Below are 13,436 nucleotides of genomic sequence, written 5' to 3' on the forward strand. Positions count from 1 at the left end.
GTGTTTCCTTGAGCTTTACTGCCTTACCTAGTGGTCCTGTCACCTATTCTAAGGAAAACATGGCAAGGGTAGGACAGTACTCAATGCGAAATAGTCAAGGGATGTAAAAATACCCTCTGGCAAGCCAGAGAGAATTTCATATACATTACTGTGAGGTAGATGATGATGCAGATGGTGTCAGCCTGTGTCTACCACCTGCACTACAGTACAGTGAATGTGCCATACTTACACTCAGTGAAACTGGCTTTGGAGGCATTGTATTTATAGCACGGCTGGTATATGGGCATAGCCTTGTTCTGCAGAATGCAGATAGTGTGCTGTAAATCCATATCCTGATTTATCTTGTATAAAGTCTCGAGGTAACCAGGCTCTTAAGTCTGTTCTATGCCTGGGTGAACGCTACCGTAAGAGGAGCCTCATGCCCCTTGAGTCAGGCCAGAAATTGAAACTTTATGTCCCCTCAGTCAGCTGGAATGGATTCTGATTATAAAATAGCAGTCCCACAGGGTTTGCCAAGGGGTGCAGATCCACATCATGAAACATTTGGCAGCCAGGGCAGATTTTGACAGTTTCTGCAGCTCCTTGAGGTTGCAGCCCACTGCAGGAGTGATTCAGCTCTTCCTGTGCCTGTGCTTTAAATCGGTTATGGAACGCTATCGTTTTGAGAAATCTAAATCCTGTACTACTGAGGTTTTTGAACCTTGTGTTTACCCATGCCATGTGGAATAAGCGCAAGGGAGAAGCGGATTTTTCTGAGAGGTGGGAATGAGTAAATGGGGGATAAAGCAGAGGGAGAGAAGTCCCTTAAACTGGCTTTGCAGCATGGCGGATCATAATCTGCACGTGCTTCTTCAGTCTGTGGAGGGAAAAGTCTAGATTTTAATAAATCCAGATCATTCACTTTGAGAATGCTACAAGGCTCCTTCCAGCATGCGGAGGCAAGTATACACTAGTGTATGCTTGCATCTAGCCGATAAGCATTTGGGAAGCAGCTGGGGTTCAGCCTGGAAGTACTCCTGGGAGCCATGATCTAATTAGCCAGTGTTTTTCCTTCCCATCCCAAATTGCTCTGTTTGCTTTCTGCTGCTAAAAATCCTGACTCAGGAGGACAGCAGCTATTCCTGTGCTGGATTTGTTTCCTTTTCACTAAGTAAAGCATTTTGGGATGCTTTGAAATGAAATGTGCTTTCTGAATGTAATAAAGCCAGTAAGGGATTATTGTTTTATTATGTGTTGATCATGCCAGTCCTCCTTTAAACTAGAATTCAAGCATCTTTTGTTTAGCATACGGAGTTTTAGAGGTGATCGCGGCTGGAATGTTTGTCATTCAAGCGGTATCCATGTGTTCACACTGAGTGTATCTCCAGTCTGTAAAAACCCGTTCTTCTCTCTCTGTATTCAGAACACAAACATGGAAACAGCTCAGCTTTTGTATAAACCACAGATTCTCTTTAAGACTGAGGCGCGGGCATTCTGGATATAAAATACACTGGGCTAGCCTGCATCACAGTATGTTTTCAGACTGAAGTGTTTATTTGTTCCTGATGTATTTTATTTCTCATATTATCAGCTCAGAACGCAATCCAGATGGTTTTATTGCTTCCAGGAGCCACTCTACTGCGGTAAAATTCAGCTAATCCAATACTACCACCTCCTGGCTTTGCAGTGACTTTGTTGCTATTATGTATGAACCTCCATCCTATTTTCTTGCTGTAGGTGAAAGCGACGGGATTGGATTTTGAAGGACCTTCTGTTTTTTTAGTAGTTCATGATCCCTTTGAGACTTCGAATGTCTTCTCTCTCTTTAGGAATTGGATTGTGTTTGAAATGCCCTGCTGGGTATTTCTGCCCTGCTGGAGCAAGTTTCCCAATCCCATGTCAGCCAGGTACATACAATCCTCTCCAAGGACAGGATGAAGCCACTGACTGCAGAGCTTGCCTAGCAGGGAGAGCTTGTACTCAGGCTGGCTTAGCCCAGCCTGACTCGGAGTGTGTACCAGGGTAAGCCTCAACTGTTTTCTGCCCTTGTTTTTTGCTTGTGTGTTTTGCCTCCATTGCTTTGGTTGTGTGTGGGGGGGGAGTGTCAGAGGGCACCATCTGGAGTGTCAAGATTTTATTACAGTTTCCAGTAAATCAGAGTGTAACCTAAACTGTTTTGACAGAAGAATGTCCTTAAATGCAGCAGGCATCACGGCCTGCTATTACCATAAAACGGAAAGTAAAAAAATAGTGAAACAGGCGAGACTGAAGCCCTGACAAACATTCCATGATTACAAGCAACGCAGCCTGGCTGAAAAAACCCACTTCTACTTTGGTGGAAAATGGTGTTACAGAAACAGTCCATTCAGTATTTCAGTATTCCGGCATTCCAAACTTATGTGGTTGTTAGACACAGGATTGAGTGTTTCAGCTTTCTGCCAGATGCAGGATTCATCCTAATATTTGGGGAGCACATGGAGTTTGTTTCCCCTTTGCATCAATGCATTTGCCTGAGCTAGCCTGTTGTATTTTATTAGGTATGTGTGCCCAGTGGGGTCATCCAGCCCTCATTCTCCGAGCAATGCCTGCCCTCCAGGAACAGTTGGCAATCAGTTCAACCTCTTTGATAAGTCCCAGTGTGAAATATGCCCTGCTGGATTTGTCTGTGTGAGAGGTGGGTGTCTTTATAATGAAGTAAACTGTGTTTGTTGGTACCCCTTACCACGGAGCCCTCCAGAAAGGACCAGAGCAAGTCAGTGAGGTATCATGGTGATGGTAAATGGGGGAGTTGCCATGGTGGGTTTAGTCTGCTGTGGAGAGAACTTTGTCTACTGGAGAAGTTGATTTTAATCTTAACCTGAGGTTTCCCCCTTATTTCACTCAGAGTTACAGTTGTCACTTCATGACCTGAAAGGAGACAATTTTTTCCATCCCCAAATCTTTTAGCTTATTGGTGGCATCTTCACCTTGATGTCCATGCCAGCTTTGGGCAGAGGCAGGCACCTTGAAAGATTCTTGAGTTGAAAAATAATTCCATCAGTAATCACTTCTGTGATAGAGCCTCTCATTAACAGGGTGGGAAGGCATTATTGTTATCCCAGTTTAAATATAGGGGAAAGGAACAGACTGAGGATGTGACTTATTCAAGGTCATCCAGCAGAGCTGAAAACAGACTAAGGGAATGGGATTGTCTGCAGCCAGAGTGCTATCTATTAGGCCACTCTACTTCGGGGGCAGGTTTAGCTCAGTTGGTTAGAGCATGGTGCTGCTGCTAATGCCAAGGTTGTGGGTTCAGTCCCTGTATGGGCTATGCTGAGGGTTGGACTAGATGATCTCTGGAGATCCCTTCCAACCTTACCATTCTGTGATTCTCTTAAAATTTTCCTTTGCATTTTCAGGAACGGGGGGGAGACGGAAGCCTCCTGCTCCATGTCCAGTTGGTCACTACTGCCCACCAGGCACAAAGCATCCAATGCAGCACAAGTGTGCCCCAGGAACCTGGAGCAATAGGACAGGCCTGGTCTCTGAAGAGGAGTGTTTGCTGTGTCCTTCAGGCTGGTTTTGCATAGGAGGAGCTCGTGTGCCTTCTGGGAGGTGCAGCTCAGGGCATTACTGCCCACAAGGTAGGCAGCTTTTCTCAGAATAGGGAAGAGTTTGTTCATTTCTATTTGGAAATGTTGTGCACTACGATTCATTCATGCTCTGACTTCATCAGCGTATGTTTTGCACTAAAGTATTTCAGCAAGGAGGTAGATAGCCAATTGTCTTTTTTAGAGAGTGGATACTTGAAATCTGTGCTGTTTGGATTGAACATGTTGGTGTCATGCTTTCCTTTACCTTAATTTGCAGAGGATTAAAATGCAAAATCAAGGGTCTGGTGCAAACATTTGCAATTTTAAATTTGAAACTTCCAGCAAAGATTCTGCAGTATTTGTCAAATGATGACCTTTTTATTATTTTAGTTTCTCGTTGCAGAATGGACTAGTGTAAATATTTATTGGCAGTGAAGAACAGAGGGCATTACTCCCTTTCTCTTTAAGGTTATAGTTAGAATTAGGATGATTTTCTGATCTGTTTTTTTCCCTTTTTCTTTCTTTCTTTCTCTTTCTCTCTCTCTCTCTCTCTCTTTTTTTTTTTTTTTTTTTTGGAAAGGTACACAGAGGGGCACCCAGTACCCCTGCCCTGCAGGAACATATAGTACCAGGCTGGGAAATGGCAGGGTGGAAGAGTGTACTGCCTGCCCTGCAGGGACTTTCTGCACCAGTGGGACCTCCAAGCCAGTTTTGTGCCCAGTGTAAGTACAATACATGGGCTACAATAGTTGTCAGTCTTGGACCCACATAAGCGCAAAAGATACCATTTCTGTGTGGCATTTCAGAGCACTTTTTATTGTAAGAAACACTTTTTCTGCACCAGAAGTGTTTGCAAATGAGGCTTCATTTCTGGACGCTCCAGGCAAGTTTTCTCTGAATCAGGCAGTTTCCACTTGGCTCCAGAAGTGGTGTATTTCCTCCACCCATTGTCTTAACGATGCAAGCCAGAGAAATTGTCCTGTTCTTGGTCACTTTGCTGCCCTTGGTGACTCTCCCTCCTGTTGTCTTTGCACCTGCAGAGGAACCTATCGTATGGAACGTGGTGCAAAGTTGCCTGCAGAGTGCATCCCTTGTCCTGGAGGCTATTACTGCCCTGAGCTTGGCACTGTTACTCCTCGAGCATGTGGTGCTGGCAACTTCTCAGTAAGTAGCAATGATTTTATCCTGACAACTGTTCAGTATAAGGACTGGATTTTGGCAGAAGGGGCAGCTACAGGATAAACCCCTGAAAGGAGGCACTGGAATGAACCAATCTCCATGCATGATGACGCTAGGGTGCTTGGGGTGCTTTTATACAGTACTTTAAAAAATTTGTACTTGTTTTGCTTGTACTGGCACCACAAGTAATGTGAGAAAGTGCTGGTCTAGTGAATCACAGAATCACAGAAACTGAGGTTGGAAGGGACCTCTGGAGATAATCTGGTCCAACCTAGAAAGGTACCTAGAATGCTTCAGAAGGTATTAGAAAGGTCTGGAGAGGCACAGCAGATCTGTCCATCTTTGGCTATCATTTTTTGCTCATTTAGTATTTTCACTTGTGTTTCTTGTGCAGGTGCAGATTTAGAAGTGGGATGAGGAGGCTTTAGTCTAGTGTGGGTGAATTACCACGTGCGTAGTTGGGCAGCCTCTTACTGCCACATAGATCAGGGCTGTGTCTGTCCTTTTTTACAAGTGGTACAAGGAGATATTCAGATAACGCAAGGGATATCTGTTGTATTTGGGCTGCTTCGGGAACTTCATTTTGTAGCAGGGGGGATCTCTGGGAGTTGGCAGAACATATGCAAAGTTTATTCACTCACACTGTAAGCAGTAATAATCCGTATCTGCCACATTCTTTCTGTGTTCTTTCTTTAGGGCCATGGTCAATCCCTTTGTAGGAACTGTCCAGAAGGTATGTTCTGCAATGAGACAGGCCTTGCTGAACCCAGGGTGTGTCCCAAAGGGCATTTTTGCTTGGCTGGAAGTTCCCTGCCTCTCCCATGTCCTGTGGTAAGAATCAAATGTGGTTATTTTTCATGTACTAACTCTCACCAGGCTTCCAGTGCCTTGGTAGGGATGATTCCTTGTTTCTCTGTGTTTGTGTAGGGAACTTACACAGACGTAGCCAGGGCAGGTTCCTGCAAGCCCTGCCCAGCAGGCATGTACTGCAGTGTAGCTGGTCTGACTGAGCCGGAAGGACACTGCCAGCCAGGGTATTACTGTGTTCAAGGGTCCATCAGCCCCTCACCTGTGAGTGCTGAACATTTTTCGTGGCGCCAGACGTTTTGGCACTGAAAAAGCTTTCATAAACCATATTTACCATCTTTTCTTTGCTTCAGGTGGGACTTCCATTTGGAGATTTTTGCCCACCAGGACATTATTGCCCTGCTGGCACAACACAGCCAAAAGAGATGCCATGCCCTGTTGGCACCTGGAACAAACAGAGAGGAGCCCGGGATGCCACTTGGTGTCTGCCTTGTGCTCCTGGGTTTTTCTGTAATATGTCAGGCCAAGATGCTCCCGTAGGACTTTGTGCAGAAGGTGAGACAAAGCCAGAACTTGTTTAGCCACTCAGAAATGCAGTGTCTTCTGTATCTTCTGCTAAGGGTTTTCCCTCTCCTCACATTCCTGTAAGTAAGTTTGCTGACAGAAAGGACTCAAATCTTTTCTGCTTTCAGGCTATTACTGCACAGGAAGGACAAAGACTGCAAAGCCTGAGGATGGTGTCACCGGAGGTATCTGTCCTCAAGGACATTTCTGCCCTCTGGGCTCTGCAGCACCTTCTCCTTGCCCTAGTGGAGAATACAGTAATGCAACAGGTCAGAAACTAGATCATTCCAGCTTCAGTGGGGCTTGGGGGAGCTAGAAATGCAGGTCATAGTTTATGCACATGACCAAGAATATCTTGGTAGGTGCTGTCCATTACGAGCATTCTGCAGTTTCACAGGATCTTCTTTTTTTAATGATATCACATGGAGAATATATTGCCCGCCTGCAGTGGATCCGATCGTAGGATTGTAGCAGTGAAGTGAAACTCTGTGCGCTGAAAGCTAGTGAGAAGTTAACCAGATTTCCGTGTTGTTTTGCCTGCCACCTAATGGTGAGATGTGGAGGCTAGCGGGACTCCTCCAGGCTGGTAGAATGGAGTTGAGAAGCTTACTGGGTCAGAATGCTTCTGGGAGAATGTGCCTGTTTGAAGAACAGTTATTCCAGGAGGAGTTGCAAAGCCAACTTGTTGTTTTGACGCTTTCTGCTTTAAGTGCACAGCCAGGCAGAGAGAAGTTGCACACACAGTATTTTTCTTTCAGTCCGTTATATTTTAATTCTTAAATTTCCTTCACAGGTCAAGACAAATGCTTTCCTTGTCCTGCTGGGTTTCATTGTCCAAAAGGGCTAAGACGCCGCTGTCCTCCTGGTTTCTATTGCCCTCAGAAAACTGGAGTCAATGTTCGTCCTTGTCCACCTGGAACTTACAACCCCTCCCATGGACTCAGCCAGGCTGAGAGGTGTCAGCAGTGCCCTGCAGGTAAGGAAATGACTGTGAACTGTGAGCATCTATGTGGAGCAGTGTGTGAGAGGGTGATTCCTTTGCATATCTCATCTTTTTAACCCACTGACACATATTTTACCCTTAGGAAACCCAAGCATAACAGTACAGTCAGAAGAGCGTCCTTGTACTGCTGTTAGTGCTCTACAATGAGCCATGTTTTTTTAATGCCCTGTAAGAGAGGAGCTTGATTTTATGCTCAGGGTTTCTCAGAGGAGTGCAGTTTGGACTGGAATGCTGTTTTGTCTCAGTTGTGATGTTGAGAGATGGGCTCTCTTACAGTCTCACCCTTTGCATTCCAAGCAGTGCATGCAGTGCATCAGCTCTCCTAATTCTACTCCCAAGAGAATGATACTCTTTTCCCTCTGTGGTCTTCCAGGAATGTTCTGTGGAGACTGGGGTTTATCCTCTCCGAATGGCCTCTGCTGGCCAGGATTCTTCTGCACAGCAGGTATTGAATGTAGCACTCACCAGGGGTAAAAAAGCAGTGAAAAGGGAGGAAGTTGTGGCCATTAGGAGTTGGGTTTTATACACAGTCCTTCCCTGGCCTCTGTTCCAGAGTGCCAGGGTAACCTTGAGGAATGAAGCTGTGTAATAAGTTTATACTCAATCACAACAGAAGTTTCTGTAGGCATATAACTGCTTTTTGAGGCCCATAGAATGACTTAAGAAAAAACATAAGAAGCAGACCCAGGCAATCCTTGTGCTATATTCTTCTAACTTCAGCAACCAGTGGTTCTAGAATATTTTGAGCCATGGTTTGCAGCTGGGATTGTCATATACAGTAATCCTCAATGAAACTACTAGTTAAAGCTGGTGTCTTTTTGAGTGCGTTTCTGCTTTTGGTCTCCATAGTGTCCTGTCGCTTTGAATACCATCAGTGAATTACAGAGTTTGTGGATTTGGCCATGGGAGGGTCCTACACCATGTAACTGAGAACACCCAGCCACATGACCAGGTTGCTGGTTGGGGTTTTCCTTCCTAAATTAGACAAGGAACAGGATCCTTTTAGGCCATTGGCGTTTATTTGGCTAGTTAGAGAGCTGTGGAAAGTGCATTATCAGCCTTTGGCAAATGAAATGGAAATTATCTGGGAGTTACCAGAGAAATTTGACTGTAGCGTGTAAGCAGGATTCTTGGCAATTTTCAGCTGGCATTCATACAAAATAGGGGGTGATGTTTGTAGGGACAGCAGACTGCAGATAGGCAGGTAACAGCAGTATTGCTCGATCCTTCTGCACAGTACTCAGTAGCACTGAATTTTCTGTGTGCTTTGTCTGTACTGCTGAGTGTTATAGTGTTTGATATTTTGATATGTTTCATAGACCTCAGACCCGAGCTTACGTGATTTAATGAGAATCCTAATATTTACTTTAATTTGAAATAAGTTTCTGTCCTTGAGTTTATTAAGGAAGGCCTGAAATGGCAGGCAGCTGCAGGAACTGAAGTACAAACGAGAGAGGCCCATGCACACGGACACACAAACACATATGTAGGTCTTGGGTTTTGACTGGATTTCACCCATAGAGATTACTTTCAGATCTTCCAACAATTTCTGGGCTCTCTGGAGGGCAGTTGTCATGAATGTTTTATTGAGAACAAGTCCAAAGCTAAGATATTTTTGGATGCAGTCCAGCTTAAAGAAGGTGCTTACAGCAAACTTCCCGTGCTGTTTACCACACCAGGGTGAGGATAGCTCGCATCAAAACCAGGAAGTCTTTTTGTTTCTGGCTTTCTGTTTGCCAGCTAGCGGAGACTGCTCTGAAACAGAGCAGTCAGCTCTGGGCTGATCGTTATTCAGGTCCGTGCTTTGCAGGGTGGGTGACGGCCCTTTGAACTTCATGGCTACTCCTGATTTTCACGTAAACAAAGTCGCTTCTGTATGTGCTGCCCCCTTCAATAGCCAAATGATTCAGGGTTTAGCACAGGGATGGGCGTTTGGGATTGATTACTTTTAGTCCTTGCTGCAGCAGTGGAAACTCGGGCAAGCTGTTCTCTTCTTGGTAACCATTTTCCTGGCTATACATTTGAGATAATGATGCACACCAGAGAAGGATTTTGTGAGCTATAGTTAAAGGTCACATCCTTCTAGGACGTGATAGCGTAACATGTGTCATCATCTCCTTCCTCCTTACGGTCAAGGCTCTTAGGTCTTCAACGGAAGAAAGTAAAAAGGCAAAGCATCCAAATGATTCTAGTTCCACATGGTGCTAGCTGTTAGCTCTTCCCTTCCGTTCTGCATTTTTTGCCTTACTGTCTTAAGTAGCAATCAGCCATTCTCATCTTCCTGGTATGAAAACTGTACTTTAGGCATGGGGGACAGACTGGTCTATGAATAGGAATCTCTGTCATTCGGGATACCTTTGGTCTATCTTTCTGATGCAGGAGCAAGTGTCCCAAACCCTAATGGAGCCACAAACACAAGCACTGGTGGCCCTTGCCCACCTGGACACTTTTGCCCAGCTGGCACAAGTATACCACAGGCATGCCCTGTGGGCACTTACTCGAACAGGTGAGCTCCTTGGTTCTGCTGCTGATTTCTTAGCTTTCTTCTCTTCTCCACTTCCACTGCTGCTTAGTATCTTCCTTTCTTGGATGTGCAGTCCTTTCACAACAGAGTGCGGTTCAGTAAGGCTCACGGGCGTATCTTTGTATCGATCATAAAAGCCTTATAGTTCTCACTTGGCAGGAGGTGTAGGCATTAAGGGTCTACCTGTGAAGCGCTTGCCCGCAGAAAGCCTGCTTATGTTTCTCTCCAGGCTGAATGTGTGGCAGGACTCCAGCTGTACTGTGTGCCCACCTGGCTCTTACTGCAGCTCTGCTGGCCTCACAGCACCCTCAGGACCCTGTTCAGCTGGGTACTACTGTCTGCCTGGAGCTTCCTCACCATCTCCGGCTGGTGAGTTGCACTGGGTGAACATCAATTTCTTCACCTGCCTGTGCCTAATAATTGGCAGTCTTGGCAACAGTTGTTTTTAAAACATGCTGCCCTTTTCCCTAGTATTCCTGCCTTGCCTCCTCTCAGTCATTCAAGCCCCCATATTAACTTTGTCTGGGCTATTTGTACCAATATATTCATGCTGAAGTTGCAAAAGCAGTCAGTTCAGTGATCTGTGTTATTGAAGGAGACACTTGTATTGAACATTGGGAAAGTTACGGGTACCTGCTAGTAAAAGACATAACCTTAGTCTTTTTTCCCAATTTATTCTGTCTCAGAAAGAATTATTTCCAGGGAAGTTTTAGTTCACCAGTAGACAATTCCATATTTTCCAGAATTCCTGGCTGCACGTGAGGCAGAGCACTTAGAAAACTTATCTACTGCAAGTGGTTTGCTATGGCTTTGCTTGTGAAGCATGGAGTGAATTGCAAACAATTCACTGTTTGCAGTGACACAGCAGTGAATATTTCCAGAGCTGAGATCCTGTGGTCACTGTATTTTTTGTTGTGCATCTTCTCGATCTCTCTTCTGGCATCCAAGAAACCTTAACCAAGAAGAGATGCTCATCAGTGGGGTCTTACCACCTCCCTTTGTTGGCTTTGTCTTTTACTTTCTGTGTTCTAGGTGTGTGGGAGAAAGGAGGCCCTTGTCCCACGAGCCATTTCTGTCCGGAAGGGACTGGCTTTCCGCTACCCTGCCTTGCAGGGACTTACAACAACCTCACCGGACAAGCTGCATGCTTCCCTTGTGCTGCAGGCTACTACTGCCCAGAAAATACCACCAGCTACAGCGTGAATCCTTGCCCAGCTGGCTTTTACTGCCCCAAAGGTGAGGTAGACTCAAAGAGCACTCATGTAGGATGTGCCAGGCCCTGCCCACTGGCCAGGCTGAGACATCCTTATTTTAAAGATAAGAAACAGTCTTTGTGAAGGAAACCTTGGAGTGTCCATCTGGTTCTTTTAGACCATAGACATGTTTTTAAACCATAGGCGGGCAAACTAAGCTGAGCCCAGAGGCTTGGCTCTGAAGCACAAGCTGTGCGTTATAGAGTTCAGCACTCAGATAAATGGACAAAGACAACGTTAAGTGATAGTGCAGGATTAATAGCCAAGAGAGTATTTACCATTCATGAAAAATTCTTGCTCTGTGTTTTCCACAGGAACCAAGTTTGCTACTGAGTTTCCCTGTCCTCGGGGCTACTATAACCCTGATCCCATGACACAGAGCTTGGATAGCTGCTTGCCCTGTCCCCCTGGGCACTACTGTGGGAAGGAGAACTTGACAGGTGTATCAGGCAAATGTGATGCAGGTGAGTCTGGCTCTGTTTGACTGCTGTATTGCACAGCACCAAGGTGGACAGTGTTTGGGAATTTTTGTGTTTACTTACTGTAGCTCTTGTCATGGCCTTTCTGGTCTGTTTGCTTGATTCTCTTGCCTGACTGTAGGCATCTAGTACCATTGAAGGCACCCTGGGCATACACTGACTTCCAGCTGCTGGTTCAGATGGGCACAGACTTCATGTAGGATGTGTCTGTCAGCCCTAGGCAGCTGTCTCCATGCTTGCCATTCTGAACCTGTTGAGGCAGCTGATTTGAGCCTCTGCTATCCTAGACCAAAGTGTTAAACTTAAGTTTGTAAGATCTCTTACCATCTTTACTGAGATGGTACTGTATAGATGCATCATTGCACGTACTGTTGCAGGCATATTGCGTGGTCTGTGACACCATGGTGGTGTTAAACTTGAGTGATATTAGCCTGTCCCATATTCCGCATGGTTATGACTGTGCTGTGCAGGTGTTACCTGCAAAAGCCATCACATCTGTTTTATTTGTAATAACCTCTGGGCTTCTGTGGTTGTCAGAGCTTCTCAGTCACGTTTTCTGTCCTCAGGTTGGTTCTGTGTCTCAGCTGCTTGGACCTCACAGCCTTTTGATCTGGATAACTACACCAGTGCCAACTGCCTCTGTCCAGCCACTGCCACTGGAGGGAAGTGTCTGGCTGGTTTCTATTGCCCCAGAGGAAGCCCAGAGCCCCTTCCCTGCCCTCCAGGGTTTTACTGCAATGCCTCAGGTTAGCATCTACTTTGGAGAACAAGAGTGATGGGAGTGATGTGGTTCAAGGAGAGTTGAAATGAAGGAATTTGGGGGACAAATAAATATTGCTATTCAAGAACACATTAGAGGACCCTAAAGCTAAGTTCTGCTTCTGAGTGGTAAACCTGACTTTGCCCAGAATTTGTTGCATGACCTTAAGTGAGTTCCTTGACTTCTTTGTCCACGTTCTCATCTTCAGAGGACTAGTATGAACATGCATCATTCTCTCCTCTTAGATGTGGAGGATTAGAGTCTCGTGTCAGACTCCTGTTGTACTCTACTTCTGCACAGCCTGCTGATACTGAGATACTGACTGCTACTTCATTTTCTCCCACTCCTTTTCTGTCTTTTCAGTACTGTTCCAGTATGCTAAACAGGAGCTGTTCTTAATCTGATAAATTCATAGGGCTGTGATGGTGCTTCCAAGATAACTTAGGTGTCTCCCTGGACTAGCAGAGAAGGGGGTTCGTGTGTTACCTTGTGATGTTAGCCCAGAGCAAAATCATGAGTGGTTGGTTTTTCTGCTTTTCTCTCACTATCTTGGCACTTTTGAGTGCTGTTATCCCCTCTGTCTTCCAGGTCTGTCTGTCCCCAGTGGGCAGTGTACTGCTGGGTTTTACTGCAAAGGTGGTGCAGCCCTCCCTCAGCCAACTAATGGTGCAACTGGGAATATCTGCCCTGTGGGGACATACTGTAGTGAGTATTTGGTGTCGACCAGAAGCAAAAATTACTAGTCGCATAATACCTGAAATACTGATGGGTGATTTTAACAGTGTAGTGACCAACTTGCTAAAGTCTCGCCAGTGTCCTGATTCCCAGATTCTTCCTCTATTCTTCTCTTGGCCTGTTCACTGAAAGTGCTAAGTGACTTCTGCATCTCAGTGGCCAGGTTGTCTGTCTTCAAAATGTAATTAGCTTCGCCTCTCTTTCCTTTTGCAGAATAGATTTGTTAGTATTGGTTCTCTCTAATACAGCACTGTGTGATCTGTGAATGAAAAATAAGACTTCAGAGATGCTGTTTCCATGCCACTCTGTGCTTAATCCAAGCCCTGAGTGCAGCAGTCTCAAGGACCTCTGTCTTGCTTCTATTCTCACAGCTGCAGGATCAGCAGTACCCAAGCTGTGCCCAGCTGGCACCTTTTCTAGACTGCCAGGGCGGAGGATGCTTTCTGAGTGCCAGCCTTGCCCCTCTGGGTTTTTTTGCAAGGTACCTGGTCTCAGTGCCCCCACTGGAGAGTGCTGGGAAGGTAAGCTGTGGCTGAACTGACTGCAAGGCTTTAGGGACGCGCTCAAAGTAATATGCTGCG

The 13,436-nt window shown here is 45.6% G+C and overlaps 1 protein-coding gene across 1 annotated transcript in view; it reads left to right on the forward strand.

The window, feature by feature from the left end:
• LOC146589106 (uncharacterized) overlaps nt 1-13,436 on the forward strand; it is a 65,987-nt gene that overhangs the window by 11,751 nt on the left and 40,800 nt on the right. The window contains exons 8-25 of the mRNA XM_085316730.1: nt 1,809-2,001; nt 2,517-2,653; nt 3,378-3,602; nt 4,132-4,273; nt 4,592-4,715; nt 5,427-5,561; nt 5,658-5,801; nt 5,891-6,092; nt 6,230-6,370; nt 6,895-7,077; nt 7,478-7,549; nt 9,484-9,610; nt 9,858-9,997; nt 10,661-10,864; nt 11,196-11,345; nt 11,927-12,106; nt 12,709-12,825; nt 13,227-13,376. Coding sequence (XP_085172856.1) covers nt 1,809-2,001; nt 2,517-2,653; nt 3,378-3,602; nt 4,132-4,273; nt 4,592-4,715; nt 5,427-5,561; nt 5,658-5,801; nt 5,891-6,092; nt 6,230-6,370; nt 6,895-7,077; nt 7,478-7,549; nt 9,484-9,610; nt 9,858-9,997; nt 10,661-10,864; nt 11,196-11,345; nt 11,927-12,106; nt 12,709-12,825; nt 13,227-13,376 — 2,766 coding nt within the window. The remainder of the gene's footprint in view (nt 1-1,808; nt 2,002-2,516; nt 2,654-3,377; nt 3,603-4,131; nt 4,274-4,591; nt 4,716-5,426; nt 5,562-5,657; nt 5,802-5,890; nt 6,093-6,229; nt 6,371-6,894; nt 7,078-7,477; nt 7,550-9,483; nt 9,611-9,857; nt 9,998-10,660; nt 10,865-11,195; nt 11,346-11,926; nt 12,107-12,708; nt 12,826-13,226; nt 13,377-13,436) is intronic.

This window comes from Rhea americana, unplaced genomic scaffold (genome assembly GCF_003343005.1).
Source record: "Rhea americana isolate MKP2758 unplaced genomic scaffold, rheAme1 scaffold_48, whole genome shotgun sequence".
Lineage (NCBI taxonomy): Eukaryota > Metazoa > Chordata > Aves > Rheiformes > Rheidae > Rhea > Rhea americana.